This window comes from Micropterus salmoides, unplaced genomic scaffold (assembly GCF_014851395.1).
Source record: "Micropterus salmoides isolate LMB-PRFRI ecotype aquatic unplaced genomic scaffold, ASM1485139v1 Ms_hic_scaffold_15, whole genome shotgun sequence".
NCBI classification, from domain to species: domain Eukaryota; kingdom Metazoa; phylum Chordata; class Actinopteri; order Centrarchiformes; family Centrarchidae; genus Micropterus; species Micropterus salmoides.
In genome coordinates this window covers 721,962-748,481 of record NW_024040596.1, presented here as the reverse complement: position 1 = coordinate 748,481, position 26,520 = coordinate 721,962, and the positions used below count along the sequence as shown (strand labels likewise).

General features: G+C 42.6%; 1 protein-coding gene across 1 annotated transcript in view; it reads right to left on the bottom strand.

The window, feature by feature from the left end:
* The window catches only part of LOC119903609 (titin-like), a gene marked incomplete at its 3' end in the record, with an annotated part of 160,496 nt that extends 139,697 nt beyond the window's left edge, over positions 1-20,799 (bottom strand). The window contains 23 exon segments of the mRNA XM_038719851.1: positions 31-1,727; positions 2,579-2,747; positions 2,864-3,028; positions 3,109-3,341; positions 3,429-3,655; positions 3,797-4,024; positions 4,260-4,402; positions 4,533-4,675; positions 4,931-5,140; positions 5,263-5,326; positions 5,548-5,806; positions 5,898-5,957; positions 6,617-6,859; positions 7,876-7,989; positions 8,526-8,792; positions 9,532-9,969; positions 11,402-11,630; positions 11,833-12,053; positions 13,187-13,272; positions 13,377-13,664; positions 14,945-15,148; positions 15,662-15,765; positions 20,585-20,799. Coding sequence (XP_038575779.1) covers positions 31-1,727; positions 2,579-2,747; positions 2,864-3,028; positions 3,109-3,341; positions 3,429-3,655; positions 3,797-4,024; positions 4,260-4,402; positions 4,533-4,675; positions 4,931-5,140; positions 5,263-5,326; positions 5,548-5,806; positions 5,898-5,957; positions 6,617-6,859; positions 7,876-7,989; positions 8,526-8,792; positions 9,532-9,969; positions 11,402-11,630; positions 11,833-12,053; positions 13,187-13,272; positions 13,377-13,664; positions 14,945-15,148; positions 15,662-15,752 — 5,779 coding nt within the window.
* Positions 20,800-26,520: the final 5,721 nt, after the last annotated feature.

Below are 26,520 nucleotides of genomic sequence, written 5' to 3'. Positions count from 1 at the left end.
TAAACTGCAGAACGTTCTGAGTTGCATTACCTTGCACCAACAGGAAAGCATGGCTTGAAGTCTCTCCAGCAGTGTTCGAAGCTTTCACCATGACACTAGCAGAGTCCTCCGCCCTGACATTTTTGATCACCAGTTCACACACATGATCCTCAGGCCAGAACCAGTAAACACGGTCAGACTTCTCCAGCTGAACACCGTTCTTGAACCACTGGCACACTGGTTCTGGTCTGCCAACAACTCTGACTCTGAATTTGACTTCGTCGCCCTGCGCGACTGTCTGGCTGGTAATACGCTCCAGAATCTTAGGAGCTTCCATGCTGGCTGACAGTTTGACCCTTTCTGGTTTTAGAGGTTTAGCTGTGACCTTGCGTCGCTCCGCCTCTTTCTTCTTCTCAGCCTCCTCCTTTTCCTTTGCCCGGTGAAGCAGCTCCTCCTTTGTTTTCTTCAGCAGATCCTCATAGGAATCATCCCTCTTACGTGACTTGAGGTCCACCGCGGTGATGGACTCGTAATAGCCTTCCTCTGTCCTGCGCTTGAACTTGCCCCTCAGCTCCTCTGACTCCTCTGTGGCTTTCTCATGAACAATTCTCTGGGCCTTCTTAAGCTTGACCACCTCTTTCAACTGAGAGTCATCTGTGGGTTTCTCAACCTTCATCACCTCGAATGGTGTTTTTCCAACTTCGGGTGAAGGTTCAGCTGCCTTAGCCTCTGGGGCACGGCGCAGATGAGTTCTGAAGTCCTCTTTCTGCTGAATCTCCAGCTTCACAGTGTGTTCAGCTGAGCCCAGGTTGTTGTCGGCCACCACTTTGACCTCTCCTGCGTCATAGGACTTGATGTCGACGATCTCCAAGTAGTAAATACCATCATAACGAAGTCTGTATCTCTTACTCTTGCGGATAAGTTGTCCGTTGAGGTACCAGTTAACTTTGGGTGCTGGATAACCAGTCACTCTGCAGCGGAATCGGGCAATGTCGCCTTCCAGCACTCTGGCTGGTTCAGGAAGCAGAACAATTTCAGGTTTCATTTTCTCAGCTTCCTCTTCAGCAGTGACTCCATACGGTCCTCCTTCATGAGCCTGCCGTTCCATCTCATCGATCCGGTGCGCTCCCTTCCTGCCTTCAGGAAGCTGTGTTTCCTCAACAAGGCCCTTCTCATCCTTGACGACCAGGGTGGCCGAGGTCTGGTCGACTCCAAACTTGTTAGTAGCTCTGCAGGTGATGACGCCGCTGTCTCTAGCGTAAGCAACGTCATAGTCAAGACTGCAGTAGCCAAATTCATTGACCATGCGCAACCTGTTAGCAGCTTCCAGGGGTTTGCCGTCATGCAGCCACTCCACTACCATCGTGGGGTCACCGATGGGGGTCAGTCTGCACTCGAAATGAGCCGGACCAAAGCGCTTCATGCGGACAGAGGTCAACTTCTTCTTGAACTGTGGTTTCTGCTGCTTCTCTTTGTCGTAAAGGTCGCCCTCCTCCCACTGCTCTTGACCATATCGCATATGAAGGGGCTCCAACTCTGGAGGGGCGATCTCCTTGGCCTTGTAGGTTCCTTTGGGAATAATGAGCTTCCTCTCTGGTTCAGGTTCTACATAGTCCACCTCTACATTGACTCTGCAGCGAGTGGTGTCTCTGCCAGCCTTGTTGATGGCTGTAGCAGTGTACCAGGCGCTGTCTGTGCCTGCAGCTGAGGGAATCTGGAATTTGGCCTCTCCTCTGGTTCCTTCAACCCTGGAACATGGATTTGTCATGTTAGAATATCTTTATCATTTGGGTTTTTACTACATAGAAAATTACAGTTGCTTTGACAAATTATTTGGAACCAGTCCGACAAATAAAGCACAATCTGTATGAGTCCTTATTCTTATTATCTTATTCAAATGATTAAAACGCCAGTAAACACTTTAGTGGAATGCTCCCATTGTCCTGTGCTGAAAGTGTAAACAGACCCTAAATAAAGCTGACTGCTAATACGTTAGTTTTAGGTAAATGCTCTGTATTTGTATAGCGCCTTTGTAGTCTTCCGACCGCTCAAAGCGCTTTATCACTACATCGCATTCACCCATTCATACACTAAGCCTAAGCGCAAACAGATACTAACATTCACACACTGATGGAGAAGCCATCGGGGGCAATTCGGGGTTCAGAATCTTGCCCAAGAACACTTCAACCTGCAGCCTTGAAGGAGCTGTAGATTAAACCGCCAGTCTTTCAATTATCGGGCAACCTGCTCCACCTCCTCCACCCTGACTAGTCGTTTTTTCGGTCATAAAATAAACAATTCATTTTATATAATTAATTTATTAATTCATTAAATATAAAATCAAAGCTCAAAATATTGGATGAATCATAATATTTTTAGATAAGGATGGTTAACCTTTGTAAAAACTTTGGGTGCCACTCCTACTGCATTTTTTTGTGATTGTGTAGTGGCAGCTAGCTCACTTGTTTGGCTATTGTTACAAAGATATGAACATTTATTGGACTTGGAATGGAATATCTCCAACAGTGCTCTGGGCTTACGGTCAACTCAGTTTAGGCCAGTTAATAAATACTGATTATACAGCTTTTATGAAACCTACCTGATGTGTGGGTGTTTGTGCGGGGAGATAATGTCACTGTTTTTCAGCCAGACGATGTCAGGCAGGGGGTTTCCAATGGCTTTGACAGCCAGTTCAACCAGAGTGCCCTGCTTTACACTGATGTTCTTTAGCTTCTCAGTGAACTGGGGACGCACCAAGGTTTCTTTGGCTGAAAAAGAAAGAAAATACATCATAGATGTTCATAATACTTATTAAATGTTCATTAATACCCTCTTCAATGAAGCTCAGTGTTCATAGAATGATGAAGATGAGCTGTTGTCTTACCATCAACAGTGAGAGTGACGGAGATGGATGAGCGTCCAGCTCTGTTCTGAGCAATGACTGTCCACTCTCCAGAGTCCTGCGGCATGGCCGGGACAATAATCAGGGACTGAGTCCCGTCCTCTTTAACCACTATTTTGTGGGTGTAGTCGCTAACCACTTGTTGTCCTAAGGAGGCAACATACGGATTTGGATTATTGTGAGTCCAACAAATCTTCTTCACACCTTAATGAAGATTTTTTACTCACCGTTGTGGAACCAGTATGTGTCGGGCATCGGCCTACCAACGACTTTCAGGTCGAACCTGGCAGTTTGCCCCTCAGAGCATTTACATGAGGAAGGCTTCATGACAAACACAGGCTTGTAGAGTCTCTCCAGCTGAGCCTCGTCTGTCTCATCAAGCCGGCGAGCAGGAGAGCGTCCAGGTGAGCGGCTGGGAGAACGGCCAGGAGAGCGGCTCAGAGAACGAGGAGATGTGGACCTGAGGAAGAAGCAGAATGGTCAATACCCAGGTGTCCACAATTCTGCACCTTAGAAGTGTTTTTCAGTCGTTTGAATGAGATCATACCTCATCCTTTGTACTGCTGACTGAGACACTCCAGCTCCGGACGGCTCCACGTAGAGCTTCCCAGAGCTGACCGCATTTCCTTTCATGTTGGCGGCGAAGGCGGTGTACACGCCCTCGTCCTCTGGCAGGACCACAGGCAGACGAAGGCTGGCTCGTCCATCCTGAAGAACCTCCATCTGGTAACGGTCACCGGGCCTGATGCGCTGGCCGTCTTTGTACCAAGCAATCTGATGAAAGACAAAATGTCATTGTAAGACCACTTGGGATACAAATGTGAAATTCCCAAATCAATTTTACAATTTTAACATAGTTAACATTAGTTTTAGACAATTTATGTAACAGAAACCTGATTCTTAAAATTGCAGTACCTTGGGAAGTGGCATTCCTCCCATCTTGCAGTGGAAAGTGACGCCCATTCCTTCCCTGATTCTGTAGTTTTTGACAGGGGTGTCAAAGCTGGGCTGCACGGCCTCGGTGGGGGCGGCGGTCACCATCAACTCTCCATCCTCTGTCACTATCTCTTTGTAGGTAATCGTCATAATGCGGAGTTCGAGCTCCTGGATGAACCTCTGCTCAGTGATGGACAGATGGAATTCCTGTAGATAAGATGAGATGTTACAATCCAGTCACTGTTGATTATCAAAATATTGGCAAAGCCGAAGTTGCCAAGCAAGCCCAAAATTAAATATCTTCATTGTTTAATGGTTTGTTGTATTGACCATTGCTCCTATTCCTGTATAGGTCTTGAAGTTTGCCCCAACTGGCCAGCTTCCAATGACATACTAACATCATCCAGAACCACTACAAGACAGCGGCTAATAATGCTCCTACCTGTCCAGAGATAATGGTGGTGGTCATCTGCTCCATTGTTGTAATGACAGGGGCAGTGTCTCCCACTTGAGGCTCCTGCACCATGGTTGTCACTTCAGTCTTAAAGGTTGCTTCTTGTTTCTTCATGTAGGCTTCATATTCCTCTGTTAGCAACACAAAGCACCAAATGTTACATGAGCTCAGGCATCTGATTTTACAGTCTGAACACAGACTCTTTTCTTTCCTCTTACATCATTAGGGAGTTGGGTTTTATTGATGCAGATGTGTACGTACCTTCCTCCAGCAGGCTGGCGGAGGCTGAGACCTCTCCGAGCTGGTTCTTTGCAAAGACACAGTATTCTCCGGCATCATCAGCAAAGGTCATGGAGATCTCCAACTTGCATTCTCCAGTTTCCTTCTTGTAGGCAACTTTGTATCTGACGGAAGGTGGTGGGAAAGAGCATGATAAAGGTGATTCAATGATGACTCATGCCCCCTAGAGGCTGCAGTGTTCATTACGGACACAATCTGAACAAACAGCATTCACATCATATTCATTTTTGCAGTCTTGTAAATATTTGTCCTAAGGGCGGCGTAAGAAAAAAGCCAATGGCCTCATTAAAATGCTATATGGTTATTTCATGGTAATTTTACAATTGAACTCAGATAAAATCAAGCTGTATATATCATACCTGTATCCGGTAGTGAGCGGTACGCCGTTCTTCTTCCAGATGATGTGTGGCCTGGGGCTTCCTCCGAACTGGCATTCAAACACAACACTTCCTCCTTCCACCAGCTTCTGGACGGTTGGCTTCTTGATGAAAAAGGGAGCAGCGGCAGGAGTATCTGGCTCGGCCACGCTCACCTGAGACATGATCTCCTCTTTGGCTTCTTCGGTTACTCTGGAAATACAAATCTCTTTTAGGATAACTAGGACCAAGCTGCAGCGCTAGCTATCTTTACATCTCAACAATTTATCACAATATCGCTTTAACTTGCAAACAAGGAGCTTTGATCAACTCACAGTTTCTCAACAGTTTGTTCGGTGACGACAGCGCTCTCCTCTCTGCTCTCGATTTCCTCAGACACTGAAGGAGAAAGAGAGTTAGTCTCAAGCAGGAAGCACCATGTGCATGTTTAGCTAAGGATAAAATCGAAAACAGAAGAGGCCCCACAGTCGAACCCTAAGGGTCTCAAAGTAATTATATAGTATAGTATGTAGAAGGAGACTGACAATGTCCTGTTTGAGGGCTATGATGCAAACGTTGTTCATTGATGATCTTTCTCTTGTTTTACTGTTTGTACTGACCCTGGACGAGCAGGTAGCAGGAGGTGCTGACAGTTCCCGCCTCGTTTGTGGCGGTGCAGGTGAAGCGTCCACTGTCTTCAGCGAATGCTTCGCGGATCACCAGCTGGGCGAATCCGTTCTCATAGCTAATCTGGAAATCAATGGAGCTCTCAATCTTGTAGTCCTCTCTGAACCACATGATAACAGGCTTAGGGTGACCGCTGATCTGGCACTCCAGGCTCACCGACTCGCCCTCTGTCACATTTGTGTTCTTCAAGCCCTGCAGAGAAAACAACACTCAAAATCTCGCTTTCCAAACAGGCATGGATATACTTCGTATGCATATTTTTGAGGAGAACTAATGCACTTACAGACATCAGCGTGGGCGGGACTACGGCACCTGCAGAAGGTACGGCTGCTCCCTCCGCCACCTGTCAGATAGTCACAGATTTGTCAGAACACAACAATTTCTAAACTCCACGACATCGACAAAACATAGCAAACACGCAGGACAAGACTTTGAACTTGCTGTTCACATCCAACAGATAAAGAAAAGATGACAAAGCACAGAAAGATGGAGGGGAGGCTGGACGGGCTGAAGAGGTGAGAATGAGGTTGTCAATAGCGTCAACGAGCATGTTAAAGTTTTTATTAGAGGTGAATTAAATCCTGGACTTTCACAGAAATCAAGAAAACCGGACTTCTAAAAACCTTAACTTAGGGTCTATGAACAACATTTACATGTGACATAGTTCTTATTTAAACTGTGGGGTTGAAAATGTAAAGTTTAGGGTAGTGCTATAATCAAAAACAGACATTAAAATCAAAAGGGGGAGTAGGAAAATCTTCTCATTAGATTTGATATTTCTTGCCTAAAAAAAAGAGAAATTTGATATTTTTGCCAGCTGGTGGCACCAGAATAAAGATCAGAGAGGTCATTAAAATATTAGGAATCATCTTCAGGGACCATGTTGAGATATCTTCCTCCGGACCAAAGAGTGGTTTGGAATACAGAAACTAATCAAACCTTCAATTACTCATCGGTTTTCTTGTCCTGTTCAGATCCAGCCCACTAAATTGGATTACAAACCTGGGCTCCCCAGTCCTCATATATTCTCTCCATGCCCCCTGAGTACACCACCCCCGTCTGTAAATCAGTGCCATGTTTCTCAGTGAAGCCTTTGAACGGGGGAGGGATGGGCTCCGGGGTCCCTCTGGCCTCCCCCGCTCTACGAGACGGACTGGGGGACTTGACAGGCTTGATGATCTTTCTAGCGGTGGAGGAGGACAACTCTTTCTGCAGAGTGGCGATCGCCGAGCCGGCGATGGAAACCTGACCGAGCCAAAGAGGAGGAACAGCCACACCATCGTCAGTACAGTGTGTTGCTTTGTTATAGAAGTTTATGTTAAACTAAGACACAGGGAGGATCTACGGAACATTAGTTTTATTAAATCTACAACAGGGTAAAATAAAGAGTGTTTTAAATAAAGCCGGATTAATAAGGGGGCTCTGAAGTATGTTTGTTGATTAAGAGGGTGAAGAAAACATTCATGTTGTTATTTTATAGACATTATTTTATCACTTCTACACTACGATTCACAACAAGTTTGCATTTCAGGCAAGCAGTAATAACCAAATGGCCATTCGCTAAACCCCTCTGTCTAATCATAGCTTAGGAACAATAACTAGTTTCAGCAAGTGACAATGTTTGCATTCCTCCATGTGGTGTACATGGAGCTGTAGTAAGAGAGATGCTCTGGTAACAAGCTACTCTGTCCAGCTAACTAGCTTACAAAGTACAGTAGTAACCTAGTTCTACTGCCAAGGCCAAGAGTTAGCATCTGATAGCATCCACAGGGAGTCAGTCCTGGATGCTACTGTAATACTGAGGCAAACTAACTCCACACTGCAATACAGGAACAATGTTGTTCACATTCTTCTACATGTGAGAATGCTAACTTTTCAATTGGGACCCGTGAGCTTCAGCCTCAGTCTGTTAGCACAACATCATGTACACAGCCATCGAGTACGTATTGAAGACCCCTTTTACGGGGTTTTGCTTAAAATTGGTCAAATACAAATGTATCTGGAGATGGAGTTTCAACCAACTCAGGAGGTAACATCAGCTAACTGTTTAGCTAGCTAGAGGTGATTAAATCCATCAGGTAAAGGAGTCTTTTCAACAGGGCGGTCTTAGCAGAAGGGTCAGTTATAGATTGGATTATTGACAAAAGTACAGTGTTATATTATTTCAGCATTTCATTTCACTTCACATGTTTTGGTACGTTAAGTTCCACTCTTTCTACACAGGTTATTTCCTACTGCTTGCCTGATGTTGCCTCTCTTACCTCAGAGCTAGACTCATGTTTTGGGACAGAAACTTTAGAAACTGTGAAATGTGGAACTGGGGACGGGGCGAGACCAGTGTCCACGTGGGAGGAGATTTCTGTCGCTCTCTGAATCTGGAGTAACCAAAAGAGTTCACAGGAGTGTTACAACCTCAAGAAGATTTTAAGAGCTGGACAATACAGTACTGTAAGCGCTTTGAATAATACTTTAGTCCTGTAAGTACTGCAAATAATGTTATCAAGAGATTCATCCTTTTAGATTTATCTTGTCAGAGTAATTATTTCAAAACACTGGCAAATAATTTTGCTCACTTTCAAGAAATTTTATTTTACAGTTATTTTACATGAATCTGTAATTAATCCATAGTTGTAACACCAAATTAACAATATAAAACTTGTGCATACTCTTTTTCTAACAATTTATGATGATTGGGCCACATAAGCACCAAGAACGATTTGAATTGATTAGCATAAGCGATAATGGTACTGTTGAGATTGATGTGACTGAAATCTTAAATCTCACTTGTTTTGTGAAACCTGAAAAACTGTTTGCCAGTGCAGTCGAAAAGATTGTTTTATGTAACAAAACAGCCTTTGAACCGACTGAGTTGATCATTTAGTTGTGTCTTTGGTCTGGAGGCCTAGCTAACCTGAGGCAGCGGCAGGGTGGGTTCAGGTGTAAACTCCTGAGCAGTGGTGAGCATTTGGCCAGCCTGCACTCGTGTAGTTGTCCAGCCGGCTTGATACTGTTGATCGGCAGCCACAGCGGCGGCCTGCTGCCTTAACTCTGCCTCTACAGCCTCTGCTTTCTCCTCTTCACCTCGACCGCCCTCGACATGCACAGGCTGACGGACCCGAGCGAGGTCAACGGCGGCCATCACTGTGGCCACCGCCCCGGCTCTTTTCCCTCCCTCAGCCTGGAGACACAACCAGCAGCACATAGATCTCAGGACATCCATGGCAGGACAGTGGTACAGAGACAGGCAGGTGGACATTTTAGCAATTAGTTCCCTCACATTAATTCCATTTCCGCTCAGGCTAGGGACTGTTCGGATTAAAGACGTGGTTCCACATTTTGGAAATAGCCTTGTTTTATTGGTAGCAGGTGTAGATTTGAACTTTGGGCAGAGCGAGGCTAACAGTTTTCCCCCGCTAATAGTCTTTATGCTAACCTATGCTAGCCAAGTCCTGACTCCAGATTTACAGCTGACTGGATGTGTCAACAGCACAATTTATGTCATACACGGACATGGAAGACTAAAATGATGTAACACAAAAACACACACCGTCCTGTCTCTGTAAAATACACCAATGAATGTGTGAATGTACACTAGTATCACTGTTCCAGTCAAGTTTCTTAGAGAATCTGGTTCATATGAGTAAACACACTTTCCTGGTCATTGAAACCTGGATGGAAACTGCTGACTTCTTGGATAGGATACTAGCGTGCATGTAAATGTACCACATCAGACAACACACTCATCTGTTTGAGATGCAAGAAATACAACACTGAAATCAGGTGAAAGCAACATGAACGGAAGAACAAAAGTGCTGAAAGTGAAGCAAAAACAACCACGTGGCAAGAAAACTCAAAAAAGAGGTGGTGAAAGTGCTCAAAAAGACATGATGGAGCGCTCTTGAAAGACGGAGAGGTACCTGCTCCTCCGGCTGCTGGCGGACATCTTGGACAGCTTGGTCTTCGTCAGTCAAGACATCACAAAATCTGAACATTCCTTCAGTTGGATCGAGTTCGACGTGCTCTTGGTTTGAAACTAGTGACGAGTCTTTGTGGTTAAAGACAGAGTCGAGATCTTTACAGCTGTGTGACGGACTGAAATACATCTCCTCCGAAGTGTCTTCATTGCCTTCGTTGTCCGTTTGTGTCACTACAAGACTTTCAAAATCTTTGCCGGACTCTTGCTCTTCTTCCAGCGAGGCCACGGTGTCCCGGTTCGTAATATCGGAATGATAGACGTTTTGGTCATATGTCGTTTCCTCGTGGCTCGCAGCTTCGCCACATCTCTCTGCATTCTGGGTAAAACTTGTGTCATCTGTCAATCCAGATGATTCCGACTCCATTTCAGCAGTTTGAGGCTAATAACCAAATCAAAAGACAATCATGCTGCTGTCAAAGTGCCAAAAAGTGAAGAGGTGGAAAAGGTGGCACAAACCAAGAATGAAAAACATTCATATTGAAATGCGAAGGATGGAAGAAATGGAAAAGACTGAACTGGTGGATTGTAGGATGGAGTTTTCAGGGTGAACTCAAGATTCGTTGTCTTTCAACCCAAACTTAACTCTACTTTTGAACCTGATGTGCAAATATTTCATTAAAGAGATTAATTAAAGGTACGGTGTGTAATTCCTGCCCACATGCTCCAAACAAACAGGGGGCAGCCTGTCACCTCCCCCCACCCACATCTGGGTCGACATACATAGAAAGATAACCATCTTCATCATCATGCTGCCTCTGAATGTTTGTTAGTTGTATTTCAAACAGTGAGACATTTCAAGTTTTTTCTGAGGCCCTCACAGAGTTATTAAGAAAAGACATTAAAACATGTAGAAATGGAATAAAAAGATGTCATAATGTTTTGTCGTTCACATATTTGCATGCAGGAAAATAAAAGTGCAACATTCACACTCTGGAGCAATTTGGTGAACAAAGCGGTGGACGGTTTAAAGGACTATTTTATTTTCTCACTCTTTCTTAAAACAAAACATCTTTTTTTTTTAAATATGCCATTAATGAAACGAAGTTGGGGATTTTCCCATTCATTTCAACACTGTCAAAAGTTTTCCTGGACTGGGCATCTAGTGGTGATTGGAGGAACAGCAGCTTAACCCTTTGAACTCTTTTTACTTACAGGCTTTTAGCAGAGTTACTCAGGCTACTCAGACAAACCTTCAATTGGCATGTGAGTAATACTACACATGTTTTTATGACAGGTTTTTATGTCTGCAGGTTTTGAAAACAAACTGAATATCATATGGATGGATAGGAGTGTCAGTGTTCCAGGAATATAACAGTGTTGATGGGACAGTCTGAGTCTTAATAATGTCAAAAAGAACTGTTGAGATTTAGACAAAGGTCTCTGTTAAAAGTAGCAGAAGTGTCTGTTAGCGGCTCCTGTTAGCAGTTAGCATGGATGTACAGACGGCTATCGCTAGATTAGTGTGATACTGAAGAAAACTTGAAAAACATGATGATTCTCAGGTTCTGCAGCTACTGTAACTAATCTTTCTATGAAGATATCCTCGGCCGGTCTAACTCACTGAATCTAAAAATACGTGTTTCATATTGTGACTCTGGGAAGCTGGATTGCGGATGCTGGATTTGATGGCCGCTAAGTTACAGATACAGCTTCACCCTAAATCCTAAAGTTTGGAAATGTTTGGGGCAACAATGAAAAAATTAATCTGATCTAACAGCGTCCATCCTCCAGCTTACTCAAACTGCTCCCTGGACTCGTTGACCACCAGATAGAGGTATGGACCCCCCCACACCAAGCAGGCCCTCCCTCACCTGTTTGACCCCGGTGACCTGCTGCTCCCAGCGCTGCTCCTGGCCCAGCTGGGTGACGGTACTGCTGGTCATACTGGTCATGCTGGTGTAGCTGGCCTCTGCCACATAGTCTCCCTGCTTCCAGGGCGGCAGGACGTCGGCGCCAGCGGCCACCTGCTTGCGTGCCGTGATGGGGGACTTGACCGGCCTGATGGGGGAGACTGATAGTCTTGAAGTGGGAGAGGCAGGCCTGGAGACGGGATGGGGTGAGGTCACGTTACAGGCCTGTAGAGGGCCAACCTCCGATAACATCCCCACCCCGCTCACTGATCTAAAATCACACTCTTTGCCGCTTTACTACACCTCTCTCCAACCTTCAGCACAAATACATCCACTACAACTTCTACTGTAAATTCGCAAATCTGGAATTAAAAGATAAAGGCTCCACCCACCTAACAGGCGTAGGCGTGGGCGCCTTCACGTGTCTGACAGGTGACGGTGACTGTTGGCGTCCCGCGGTCACCTTGGCGACCAGTGAGGGCTGAGTAGGGGACTTGGACACAGGTTTCGGAGGAACTCTAGGCGGAGTCTTGTGAGCCAGCTGCTGAGTCATCTCGGCGCCCTCCACCTGCATCTCCATCATGGCGGTGGCTTGGAAACTGGCCTCCATCCTCTGAGGACGGTTGACAGGGAGAGAGCAGATAGGTCAGGCAAAGAAATAACAGACATGAAAGTGAGTTAGAGAAAATTTTAAAAATATAAAATGGTATACATGAGATTAAAATGAAATCAAATGAGGTGAGATTAAACAAAATGAATTGAGATTAAATTAATTATGTTACATAAGGTTAGATGAGATGAGATTAAATTAGATGAGATTAAACAAAATGAACTGAGATTAAATTAATTATGTTACATAAGGTTAGATGAGATGAGATTAAATTAGATGAGATTAAATGGCATGATTTAATTAAATTGGATTTGACAGACAGGAGATGCCATGAGGTAAAATGAAATATGATGGGATTAATTTGAATGAAATTCCATTAAATGAGATAAAAATTTTAGAATAGATTACATTAGGACAGAAATGAGATGAGATGACGTTAAAATAGGAGATTTTATTAGGATAGATTAAATAAGAAAAAAGATTAGATTTGAGATGACACAACAAAGATGAAAAATTTGATTAAACAATCCAGTTAGTGACCTTTAGATAAAATGACATGTGTGAAGTTACAAAGGCGAAATTTTGATTAATATTATTACCACCACCATTATTATTATTTTACATCTACATGTGGAACTCTTTGTTCTCTTTCTTCCTGCTCTTTAAATTAGATTAGAGATTAAATGAGATGTAATTAAATTAAAACTGAAATGAAATATGATGAGAACAAATTAAAGATAGAATGATATTTGATGAGATAATTAACTTAAATAAGATATTAAATGAGATATGATGAGATTAGAGATTAAATGACATGTGATGAGATTATATTAAGTGAGATATCGTGATATAAAATTAGATTAAACAGAAAAAGAAAAAATTAAATGACATTACACAACACAAAATATATAAAGAGGGAAAGGAAATATTAAAATGCTATATTATGTTGTATAAAATGAATGAAATGAGATGACATCAAATTAGTTTTGTTGAGATGAGATTTAGTAGAATGAGATGAAAGAGATAGAGAGATATTGAAATGTGATCAAATTGTAAAAAATCACAAAGGAACATAAGAAAGAGACAGGATGAGATTAAATTAAATCAGATTAATATTTACAGTGAGTTTTTCATACCTTTTCCACTCTGGTCTGACGGGTCTGTGAAATCTGAGAGGTTGAAATCACTGTCTTTGTTTTCTTTGCTGGAACGGCTTCTTCACCTGAACACACACGTTTAGTTCAGTAAACATCAGACCGTTATTTTAAATATGAATTAATTTCATACAGCACTTTTTAAAATGGTGGACAGTTTAAAGATCCTCACCCTGAACCAGCAGCTCAGCGGTGGACGTGGCCCGTCCGCTACTGTTGGTGGCGGTCACAGAATACGTCCCAGAATCCTCTGGGAAGGCCTCAGCGATCAGCAGACTGTACAGGTCTCCCTCCTGGAGGATCCTGAAGTCCGCCGAGCTCTGGATCTCGGCTCCCTCTCTGTAGAACTTCACCACAGGTGTTGGGATTCCTGTGACTCGGACGTCCAGCCTCACCTGGCTGCCCTGTCTCACCGTGGAGCTCTGCAGTCTCTGAAGGAAGCTGGGTGGCGCTGTCTCAGCTGGAGCGGAATATTATTGACAGTTTTAAACTGAAGCTCAACGGTGTCTAGTCTAAGATATAAAACAGTACTGACGAGTAATACTACTTTTTATGAATGTTGAAAGAACTACATTAACTGAAATAAAAAATATTTTAAATCATATTAAAACCGTACATTGATACCTGATTTCAACATGTGGTCTCATTATTTCTGATGAAAATTAATTTTTTTTTAAATGAACGAATGACTGGCACCCGTACACTTTTCATAATTGCGCCTCAAGTTCTGTGGATACCGGGCAATTACCCACTTTGCCTTGCTTATGATTGGTTGATCTTTAAGTTGCAATAAATGATAACAACTAGACTAACAGTCAGGATAGCAGCTCTTTAAGACAATACTTAGGTAAGATACACTATTCTCAAATTCAATCTCTGCATCCCAAGTATTGGGAGCAGTGGGCAGCTGCTGTACAGCTCCAGAGGACCAACCAAGGTCTATACCAGTGCCGCTGACAATGGCACTGAGTGGATGATGTTTTTTGATGGTGGGGGAAACCGGAGTACCCAGAGGAAACCCACAAACACATGTGAACTCCACACAGAAACACCAGGGACGACTGGGGTTTGAACCCAGGGACCCCTTCTTGCTGTGACCGTGCATTAGACAGCTAAATGGAAACATTAGCATGCTAGTTCTCACCTCTAACAAGGCCTACTTGCACATGAACATGTGTTATGGAGGAGTGGGTTTGGAGGGAGTCCTGAAGGGGGGTGATCAATTCATTGGAATACTTTCTAAATCTATCTTTCTCTCCAACTTTAACTTAATCCTGTAGTTTGACTCATAAAACCATCATGTTTTAATTTTGTTGGACCTTTCTGTTGCTGCTCTGTTCTCTTGTGGTGTACCCCAAGATTCCATCTTAGGCCCTAATTTACTGTCATAATACGTATATGGTTTCACTGGGCTGTTTGTGGAAAATCCAAATATATCCCATATAATTTCTATGCTGATGACATGCAGCTCTATTTCCCCAAAAAACTGAACAAATTTCAGTCTTTTCTAAATTGTCTTGAGGATGGCAAAACCTGGATGGCAAAAAACATTCTCCAGCCTTATGAGAGAGAGACAGAGGTTGTTGTTATTAGCCCCGAAAGTTTCACTTGAGATGTAGACATTCTTGGGTCTCTATTGTCAAATCTCCAAACACATACCAGAAATCTGGGTTTAAAGTTTAAAGTGAATATAAAACCTTTAACCAGGAGTTCTGTATTAAAGTCTACCTGAGCTCTCACCTGTAACCAGGAGTTCGGCGGTGCTCGTGGCTTGTCCAGCGCCGTTGGTGGCTCTGACAGAAAATCTCCCGCTGTGTGCGGCGGTCACAGCGGGGATCCTCAGAACAGCGCGGCCTTCGCTGAACGAGATCTGAACGCCGGGCAAAGCGGCGGTGGAAAGAACCTGGCCATCACGGAACCAGCTCACCTCAGGAACTGGAGAACCTGCAGAGGAGAGAAGAACCCGACAGGTCTGATGTCAGAGAACCGGAAGAACACGAGGCCTCCAGAACACTTTGAAAAAAGTTAAAAATTATTATTGTGACATATCTGATGTTTTATTTAACATATCAGAAAATGTGAGCCAAACATGTAGAAAGAAAAACAAAGATTAAAGTTGTTGAAAAATTCAATAAATTTCAGATCAGAACATGAGCTCAATGTTTGTTTCTTTCATGACGATCATTATTCACCTAACTTCTCAGTCCATGTCAGTTTAGTTTTGACTTTTTATCGCCTTCATCTTAATTAAAGTTAAGTCGACTTCAAAATCTCAGATGTCAGAAAGTCTATGAAAGCACCATTGACAGTTGACTGTGAGAGGTTTTCTGGTCAATGAACCAGTGAAGGACTCTCACTGGCTGAACGGTTGTCACCTGTTTAAAGGTAAATATCCCTCTTGAAAAAAAAACAGATGATCAGACTCTTCTAAAGGGGAACAGCAGGTTTGTTTCTTACCACTAACTTGAGCCTCGAACGTCGCGGCACTACCCTCTAGTGCCACGACGCTCTGCAGCGGCTGTGTGAACGTCGGTGCTTGTGTTGTCATGGTGGTCGGCACCCTGCAGACAAACAGAAATAAATGTTAGTGGGTCGCAGCTCTGAAACACCAAGCAGCAGCATAAAGACCTTTTACTGAATTGAAGGGAGTCCAGCTCTACATGGGTTTGGAAAGTCTGGTTTAATCTGAGTGGCTCCAGTATCAGTATATCTCAGCATCAGAAACACTGCAACTCAGAGGAAGTCATAACCATGAGAATAAGGTCCCTCTACAAAGTGAGCTTCCCTGAGACTAAAAACTGTTCCGGTGCTCTGAAACTTCAACATTCGGCAGTAAAGAAACGGCAGCATCACTTATTCATTCATACTTTTTCCTGACACACGACCTCTCGGGGTCAAATCGATTATGACAACGCAAACGTGGAATCTCTTACCGAGGTGTATGAAGGGTCAACAAAGACTCTGACACAGGAGACCGACCGTGACCACCATTTTAAATCTAACCAAGTAGGTTTAGTTGTCTAAACACAACCAGACCGTAACTCTGGAGGACACGTATCAGAGTCGCTCATGTGAGTCGCTCATGTGAGTCACTTTTCAAAGCACTGATTAATCATTTCACCCCTCCGAAGGGTGTGTCAACCAAAAGAAAAAGCTCATATGGACATTTTTAGAGCCGAGGTTCATAACATCATCGCTCAGATGAGAATCTTTCTGATAGCTCTGATAAAGAAACGTATCTAACCAAGCAAACACACTTCAGCTGAAGTTCGTACGTCAAGGTCACAAACTTTTACAATCATGTGGTGAGTGAACAGTGTTTCTCACTGTACAGTTCATGTTAGTGCTGCAACAAACACAAGAAGCAGAAGATGTCCAGCTGCTTCCATCAACCTCTGTCATCTCTTCTTATTCGTCAGGTTTTTACTGACGTACACATTTAAAAGCAGTTGGATGAAAATGTGCTGAGTGTGTCCTGCAGCTTCTCTCAGCAGAGGTTTGAGTTTCAGAAACCAGGCCGGAGCTATAAATGTCAGGGGGCGGGGCTTGTTGGAGGGCAGATGACAGACAGCAGCAGCTGGAGGTCAGCCGGGTGTTAGAGTCATCAGAGGAAGAAGAAGAAGAAGAAAAGAGCAACAAGTCTGCAGCAGGTGAAGCCAAACAGAGTCTCATCTGCAGGTTTACAGTCCAGAAAACACCAGAACACCTTCTGCAAATACAGGCCGACAGAAAACTAAAGAAACAAAATAAGGCCGCAAACACCCCTCATGATCGAAGCGATCAAACTAATATTTGGTTAAAACAAATATTCTATAACAAATAATCAGAACAGGTTCAAAACAATAAAACAAGAAGTCCTCATTCATTCATTTCCTTAAAATCCTTTATATAGCTTTCAATTTCCTTCATACAAACAGCTGCTTTCTGGTCTCCCATTAAGGCCTGTAGAGGATCAATAACTAATGACTGATTGTGGTATTTATGTGAACTTGATGTGACCACAGTATAAAAGTGGACTCGACTCTTCCTGCAACCCCCCAGCCTTCTGGCTTTAGTCTCTTTAGTCTCAGGAGTCTCAGATCAGGAGCCGCATTTAGCCTCAGCCGGCCTGTTTTTATCAGCACTAACACCACACGCAGCTGTTCACACCACTTTCAAAAGTATATATATATACACGCTGTATGTAATGTTGACTGAAGAAGCTGCAGTACAAAGGTTTCGTCTACTTGACCGTGATTTTTCTTGATTTTCACACATACTTGATAAATTTGCAATATGATGGATAGTTATTCATGAAATATCTGAGAGAGAAGTTTACTGTTCAACAACTCTGTTGTTGTAATAACCAAACTTAAAGAATATGTTTAATGTTTGTTTATGAAAATCAGCAGCTTTATTGATTTTCAGCTTTTTGTTGGATTTGTGTTTTCATTCATAGTATTTGTAAATTTGCAGTAAAAGTTTACTGATTATTATTTATTGTTTCTTACTCAATGTTACACGTTGCTTTACTGAAATACGTTGTTATGAAAAGTGTAAATATCTTATTATTACTGATATTTTCTTTTTCTATGAAGTTTATAATTCAGCTGCTCCTCCTAAAAAAAGTTAATCTTTATAAAATGCATCATTCGGATAGTTTATGTCGTTTGTCAGTGGAGAGTCGACCTGGGCTGTAATTCAGTGGGGGGGGGCATGGGAGGAAACTTTACGACTCTGTTACAGCTGCTGCAGGAAGTTACTGAAGATCAGGAAGTTAAAAATAAACTTTGATTCCGTTGTTTCTAAAACTTGCAATAATCAATTCTTTCCTCTGATACTTTGATATATAAAAAGAGAGAACGGGGTCTGAACATGGATTCATGAAAGCTTCGTACTGTTTCCTCACACGTAAACAGAGAAGAGATTTTGGGGCCCTAAACAGAATTTAAGGTCCCCCGAGGCCCCGAACTTCAACATCACAATAACTGATCTTCAGCATAAAGTTTCCCAACGTGTCCACCAATTTTTATTTTACTCTAAAACACAAAGCTATTTTACTAACTTTACTTTGTGTAAATTGCATATTTGTTTATTTCACATTCTGTAACATGTGCAACCAAATCCCACGTGATTTAATATATGTAACTATTAACTTGTCTGTTGATCTAAATTTTAATCATATAAATATATATATTTATATATAATATAAATATTATCCAGTTTTAATCGAATCAGGTTTCGATTAAAACTGGATTTTAAATTAATATTTGTTTTTATCATCATCAAAACACAGACGCTTTTTTAAAGTTCTTCACATAAGGCGAAGAAATGCCTGTCAAAATAATCTAATTTGAAAGAATTACTTTAAAAATAACAAATAGACAAAAATGATATTAACAACATTTTAAGTACAGTGCAGAAAGAAGGAAAAGCAGTACAGAAGCCAAAACTAGTGACTCACAGTAAAAGTTCCTCTTAAACCCTCAAATACTGTTGTTGTTAATTTGACTTTATTTGAATGTAACATTTCACAGTGAGTTTTTTGATATTGTTGAGATTTTCTTGTAAACTTCTTCTAATTTTGTGAATATAAATAAAATATAAATGAACTCCAGAGGTTGATTTTATTTTTCTGCTAAAGATTTTTGTGTCGAGACATTTAAACACTTTGACTCTGAGGAACTGTGAGCTGTTTTATTGGTTTCTGACATTTTATAGCCCAAATGCTGACTCAGTGAATCCAGAATATAATCTGCAGGTTACTGGATCATTTCCTTGTTAATGTTCTTCAGTGATGAAGCTGCAGACAGCTGATCTCACAGCAGCAGCAGGTGCTTTGCTTACTGCAGGAACTACAGTAACTGCTGCAGTACTGCAGTACTGCACATACTTTACTGCAGACTCATTATTAGATCCAACAGGAGGTGAAACATGGCTGCTGTCAGGTAAAAAGCTTCTATCCCCAACATGTCTGACAGAGTTTTTAATGAGTAATCACGTCGGTACGTTTATATGAAGTCTTGAAAAGAGAGTGAGTGAAATCATCTCGTGATCTAAGAGCAGGGAGATACAAGGTTTCCCCCTGACGGTAACATACAGCAGGTTTCCCCCTGAGGCTTAATTATTAATGAAACTAACTCTTACCCGTTTATTTTAATGAAACTTCTTTAATTCTGTTTTAAATGTCTGTAAAAACGCGTTGGTTAAAAGGTAACTTAACTAGTGATGTCACCAGTGGGACTTCTCCGTGATTGGATGAACAGCCTGAAGTGAACCTGCGACAAACTTTTTTTTAATGCTGAACAAGTGAAGAAACATGGGAAATAAATTCAGACATAAATGAAAGTATTGATGAGGAAACAGAAACTTGATTACAAATAACAGCCTCAAATGAATAATTTAATAATCTTAAGAAATCCTTCCATAAATAATATGTAAATAGAAGATGTTTATAAAAATGTATTTACAGCAGCATCCTGTCCAGATAAGCTTCATGTTTCACAGTAACGCTGCTGTAATTGAAGAAATCATGACTTTTTACACTTAATAATTAAACTTTGGTCCAAACGTTAAAATTTAAATGACAAGAACAACGCAGCGATGAGCCTTATTGATTTCCTATATTTACTGTAAGGTATAACACAAAGTGCAGCTGATCCAGGGGGGACCGGCCAGATCCTGATCCTGATCCTGGTCCTGATCCTGATCGGCTGTTTGAGGTGGAGATTTCAAAGTTCGTCTCAAAGGACGAGGGCTTTACATTGAAAAAGTGTTGAATATATTTCTTCAGGAGTTAACAGGGATTTATTTTACTGTTGGAGGTCTTTGAACGCCCCGTCAGAACAGCTGGGGGGGGGGGGGTCAGTGCCGTAAGCTGATTAGAGGTGAAGAGTTTCTCACATTCTCTCTGTAGTGACAACCATCAGCCCCGAGCTGATCACACCGATCGACCAATCAACAATCAATCCTCACTAACCTCAGAACTCAGACGGCCTGTTGGAACAAACTGGATAAACTCAGCTGATATTTACAGATCAGACTCTGAGCGACAGATATGGCAGTGGCCAAAAATACCCCCCTCCGCCCCCCCACCCTGGCCCCATGCAGTTTGATTGACAGCCACCATGTGGCACATAGCTGGAGGTGCAACTGATAGCCCTGCTGCTGATTCCCTTAAAAAGCCATCAGCCGCCCAGCTGACAGTCCACTCTCATGCTATCAGCGGCTATTCTTGGCCTTCCTCAGATCGCCGCACAGTTTGCTGCACGCGGCCGCTTCCAAGTTCACCAGAAAATATGTCAAACACAAAGAGAGCTCACCAAAAGTCCAGATTCCCCTCTCTGACCCGTCCCTGTAACCCACATGAGGCAGCTGAGCGCAGAACATGACGTTACTCACTTGTTTCCACAAGAGTGCCTCAGACTGATGGGACGACGCCCGGGCGGCTCGGACCAGCAACAGTCTCCTTATCCAGAAAGATTTTTCTAGAAATATCCAAGATGAGAACGGTCGAGCCTCGAAGTATCCCCCCCGATAAAAACAAAACTACACAGTGAGAGGCCGTGTAGTTCTGTTTTCCCTCCGTGCAGTCCCTCCACCCGAGGCGAGGCTGGGAATGCTCCAACTGCTCAGGAGGGCCCAGATGGTGGTTTAGGTCTTTATACCAGGGGGGACAACCTGCATCATCACCTCACCGACGCTCCCCATTGGCCGGTGGGACACCCAGGGGGGCATGACGGGACATGGCAGCCATTTATGCAACCTCCACCCTGTCAGTCCCCCCGTCACAGCTGATCCAGCCTTGATTTGGACCGATCTGTGCCGGACCGAGGGCCGATCGCTGAAAACTCATCAGAGCGTCGGATCAGTTAAAAGAGCTAAAGAGCAGAAGTTTGTGTGTGAAAGTGACAACAGTCCCCGAGTCATTAAATAGCTGCTGACCAAAAGGAGGCAGAGGCTGTCCCTGTCAGTCAACCCCCCCCTGCTGGAACAACACAGGAACAAACTCTGTTTACAGCTTCCACTCCTTTATTTATTAAATCCCTCTCAGCCGGGCTCTGCTGAAGGCCACTCAGTTACTCAGCTGTCAATCATCCATCATCCATCCACAGCCACTGATCCTTTTACAGCGTGAGAAGCAACAAACCAACAAAACAATTCAAGCTGGATAATCAGCGATTCGTTAAACACCTGAACATTATAATGATAATCTTAGCTTCATGTACAGAATATGGTACCTCATAAAAACACAGATAAAGTACTTTGGAGTAAAGCAAAACTAAGTAACATTGTTAGTAGTATAGTTTATTTTCATATACTTCAGTGCAGAGATAACATTTAGTTTAAAGAGTAAAAAGAAAGAAACGAGTAAAAGTACCATTTTTTCAGTGAAATATAGCAGTATAACAAGTACAAGTACTCATAATGCAGAAAAATGACCTCGCAGTGTATTATTACTTCATTTTGCTGGCCGTCAGTACTTTGAAGTATTTTACAAACGTTTCATTTGTTTTCCTTGACTTTTTAAAAGCTCTTCATGTTTGTGTGCATTTTAACCTGAAAATGTAGAAAATCATCAAACATGTACTTAAGTACAGCAAAGGAGTAAATGTACTTCGTTACCTTCCACAACTAAAGGAGCCATTTACGTTTTTTTACAACAGAACCTTTACATGTCACACGATTTCTGAAAGCTCTCACTCAAAGAGCAAAACCACGAGCTCTTTCTCAGCCGCTCGCTCACTTTTCAGTCACAGAAAACACGGCACACGACTCTCTACCCAAGACCCAAAAATCTAACAGGAAGTGACTTGTTTTCCAAACACAACCAATGAAAATGCTACACTCATTCACCAGGTCACACAGCCGCTCCTCACATGTGCAGACGACACCACGTTCAGCGTCGGCCGGCGGCCGTGCCGTTCACATTACACAACTCGCCGTCTTGTGACGGGAGTCTTGAAGTCGTCGTGGCGTTGATACCGGGGGTCAGGAGGTCAATGGTCAGATTACCTGTTTTAAACAATGGAGAGCAAGGGGAGGAGGAGGAGGAGGAGGAAGGAGAGCCATCTGTGATGAGATCAGGGCCACACTTATCGGTCATGTGATCAGCCACAGGTTGACCCTGACATAAGCTGGACTCAGAGTCCCGCCCAACCTGAGTAGCTTTACATTAGCAGCCATATTTTGAACCTTCAGACATTAGAACAGGTTGCATCAGTCTATCGTTATTTCAGCAGTGTTGTAAAATAAGGGTTCATTTATGTGTCTGGTTTCTTTTTCTTGTCTGCTGCTGTTACAACTGTAAAGTTTTGCCAAATAAATATTTACTGTTTCATCGTTGCACCGGTGTTCACAGTGTTCTCTACAGCCTCTCCGCAGATCACTTTCACTCTACAACGCTGTCTGGAAATACACGTTAGCCTATTAAAGTGCGGCTGTGGCTCAGGAGATAGAGCGGGTTCTCAAAACTTGAGAAACATCAGACACAGAAGCTCGGTGCAGAACTGAGCAGTAGGTTGGTCCAACAGACGATGCCATCGTCCATAGTGACATCACAACATTGAGCCCGCATCGCGGTATGTTCTATAAACTTGCCTAAAGGACACAGAACTCATCTTTTTGCCGTATTTTCCACCCGTGATCTGTTATCAGGGCAGCAGGTGAGCCGCACGCCAGCTTGTTAATAAAGTAGCTTTTCAAACAACCGAAACCAACATCTGAACTCTGTGTGTTCACTGTTGCTTTGCCTGCTCCACCGCGACTTCTAATGTAATAGACTACCAAGTTTTTTTTCTCAAGTGAAGTATGGGCGAGTGAACATATGCACATAATGTGACCACTATATATATCTGGTTGGGGTACTGGAGATATTCTGGAGGCTCGTGATGGCCTGACTGCAGACTGAGACCCTTCGTACTGCTTTCTTCTTTCATTTGTCACGCATCTACACATTGTTCTACCTTGTCAAAACCTGGCACCTTCATTACCCACAATGCAACAGTTTTGACAGTGATTCAGGAAAACAATGCTTCTTGGCAGTTTGTTTTGAAACCTTTTAACATCTTGCCGAAGGATTGCAGTTGAAAATTTGCCAGCAGGCTAACACTGGCACACTTACAGTAACGTTGATTAATATGTGCTGTCCAGAGAAAAAAATAGAAAAATATTTTGTTTTTACCTTATAGTGAGAGAGGAAGAGGCCACAGAAGAGGCTGTACAGGTCAGCTGTGAGCAGAGAGAGATTGACTGAGGTGGCACTTCTCTTTATCACCACCGGCATGAAGCTGTACAGGCCGAACATGAAGGCACTAAAACCAACGTAGAAAAGACCTGCAAACACACATGTGTGTGCGCATGTGCGCATGCTCACCTATTTGCCAGTCCCACGGTACCTTCAACAGCTCCTTGTGTTCCATGATGGCCCTGCAACACAGCACATGCACAAAGATTAAAATAGTTTTATGCCCCATTCCCTGCACACATATAGTAGGAGTTGCATGGTACCTGCCAGAAGCTTAAGAATTACTTCAAACCTCAACTGTAAACTCAATTGCGTACAGTTATTACTGGACTACTCTCCATCAGGCAGTAACTCCTGCACTAGATGTCTATCTGAGAGTGCTTTAGCTAAATTTAAGGGATTCTGTCAGTATTTAATTCAGTACTCACTTCAGTCTCAACATAACAGAGGACTCTTATGCTAACTTCATATGCAGGCTCACTGCGAATGACGCTCGATTTTGTTGCCCCTCTAAAAATCTTGGGCAAGATGCTGAACCCTGAATTGCCCCTGGTCGAAAAGACGCCTTGCAAATACGGAACATTTATGTTAAAGACAGAAGAGCTCTAGAACAACAGTGTGTGCGTGGTTTATCCACTAACTTACTACAATGAAAAAAGTGTTTATCTGATGCCAGTGCTTCATTTTGGGATATTTCTGGCTTTTGGAATGCAATCAATCTCTTTATTTGTCCCCGTATTGAAATTAGTTGGCAGAACAATCAAGTAGGCATTACATCACACGCCACAGAGAGAACACACTAATACACGACACTTTACTACCGTTTACATTAAGCAGACCGGCCCAGCTGAGCACCTATATGTGCCTTACCTGTTGCACAAATGAAGATTTAGACCTATTTTTGGTAAATGCAGTGTTTCATTTTGAAGGACGTATGAGGCATTTTGCATTCTGTGTGGGCAGTTTTGGGAATTGTGTTGAGTTTTGAAAACGTATGGAAGCAGTTTTAAAAAGTTTGCCCTCCTTCAGTCAGTTCCAGCAGTTTTTTTAAAGCTTTTCTAAAACTAAACTCCCACAGAGAATTCAAATGTTAAACTCCAGCTGGATGTTTCTGTGGGTCCTGCAGGCCAGCGGGGACCCAAAGACCACTGGAAGGGAAATGCTGTACTTTTTACTGCACTACAACAGCTACTGATGAAGCTACTGATGAAGCTACTGATGAAGCTACTATGAAGCTACTGATGAAGCTACTATGAAGCTACTGATGAAGCTACTGATGAAGCTACTGATGAAGCTACTGATGAAGCTACTGATGAAGCTACTGATGAAACTACTGATGAAGCTACTATGAAGCTACTGATGAAGCTACTGATGAAACTACTGATGAAACTACTATGAAGCTACTGATGAAACTACTGATGAAACTACTGATGAAGCTACTATGAAGCTACTGATGAAGCTACTATGAAGCTACTGATGAAGCTACTGATGAAGCTACTGATGAAGCTACTGATGAAGCTACGATGACGCTACTGATGAAGCTATTGATGAAGCTACTGATGAAGCTACTGATGAAACTACTGATGAAACTACTATGAAGCTACTGATGAAGCTACTGATGAAGCTACTATGAAGCTACTGATGAAGCTACTATGAAGCTACTGATGAAGCTACTATGAAGCTACTGATGAAGCTACTGATGAAGCTACTGATGAAGCTACGATGACGCTACTGATGAAGCTATTGATGAAGCTACTGATGAAGCTACTATGAAGCTATTGATGAAGCTACTGATGAAGCTACTATGACGCTACTGATGAAGCTACTGATGAAGCTACTGATGAAGCTACTATGAAGCTACTGATGAAGCTACTATGAAGCTACTGATGAAGCTACTATGAAGCTACTGATGAAGCTACTGATGAAGCTACTGATGAAGCTACGATGACGCTACTGATGAAGCTATTGATGAAGCTACTGATGAAGCTACTATGAAGCTATTGATGAAGCTACTGATGAAGCTACTATGACGCTACTGATGAAGCTACTGATGAAGCTACTGATGAAGCTACTGATGAAGCTACTATGACGCTACTGATGAAGCTACTGATGAAGCTACTGATGAAGCTACTATGAAGCTACTGATGAAGCTACTGATGAAGCTACGATGACGCTACTGATGAAGCTATTGATGAAGCTACTGATGAAGCTACTATGAAGCTATTGATGAAGCTACTGATGAAGCTACTATGACGCTACTGATGAAGCTACTGATGAAGCTACTATGAAGCTATTGATGAAGCTACTGATGAAGCTACTATGACGCTACTGATGAAGCTACTATGACGCTACTGATGAAGCTACTGATGAAGCTACTGATGAAGCTACTATGAAGCTATTGATGAAGCTACTGATGAAGCTACTGATGAAGCTACTATGACGCTACTGATGAAGCTACTGATGAAGCTACTATGAAGCTATTGATGAAGCTACTGATGAAGCTACTGATGAAGCTATTGATGAAGCTACTGATGAAGCTACTATGAAGCTACTATGAAGCTACTATGAAGTTACTGATGAAGATACTATGAAGCTACTATGAAGTTACTGATGAAGCTACTGATGAAGCTACTATGAAGCTACTGATGAAGCTACTGATGAAGCTACTGATGAAACTACTGATGAAGCTACTGATGAAGCTACTGATGAAGCTACTGATGAAACTACTGATGAAGCTACTGATGAAGCTACTGATGAAACTACTGATGAAGCTACTATGAAGCTACTGATGAAACTACTGATGAAGCTACTGATGAAGCTACTATGAAGCTATTGATGAAGCTACTGATGAAGCTACTGATGAAGCTATTGATGAAGCTACTGATGAAGCTACTATGAAGCTACTGATGAAGCTACTATGAAGCTACTGATGAAGCTACTGATGAAGCTACTGATGAAGCTACTATGAAGTTACTGATGAAGCTACTGATGAAGCTACTGATGAAGCTACTGATGAAGCTACTATGAAGTTACTGATGAAGCTACTGATGAAGCTACTATGAAGCTACTATGAAGCTACTGATGAAGCTAC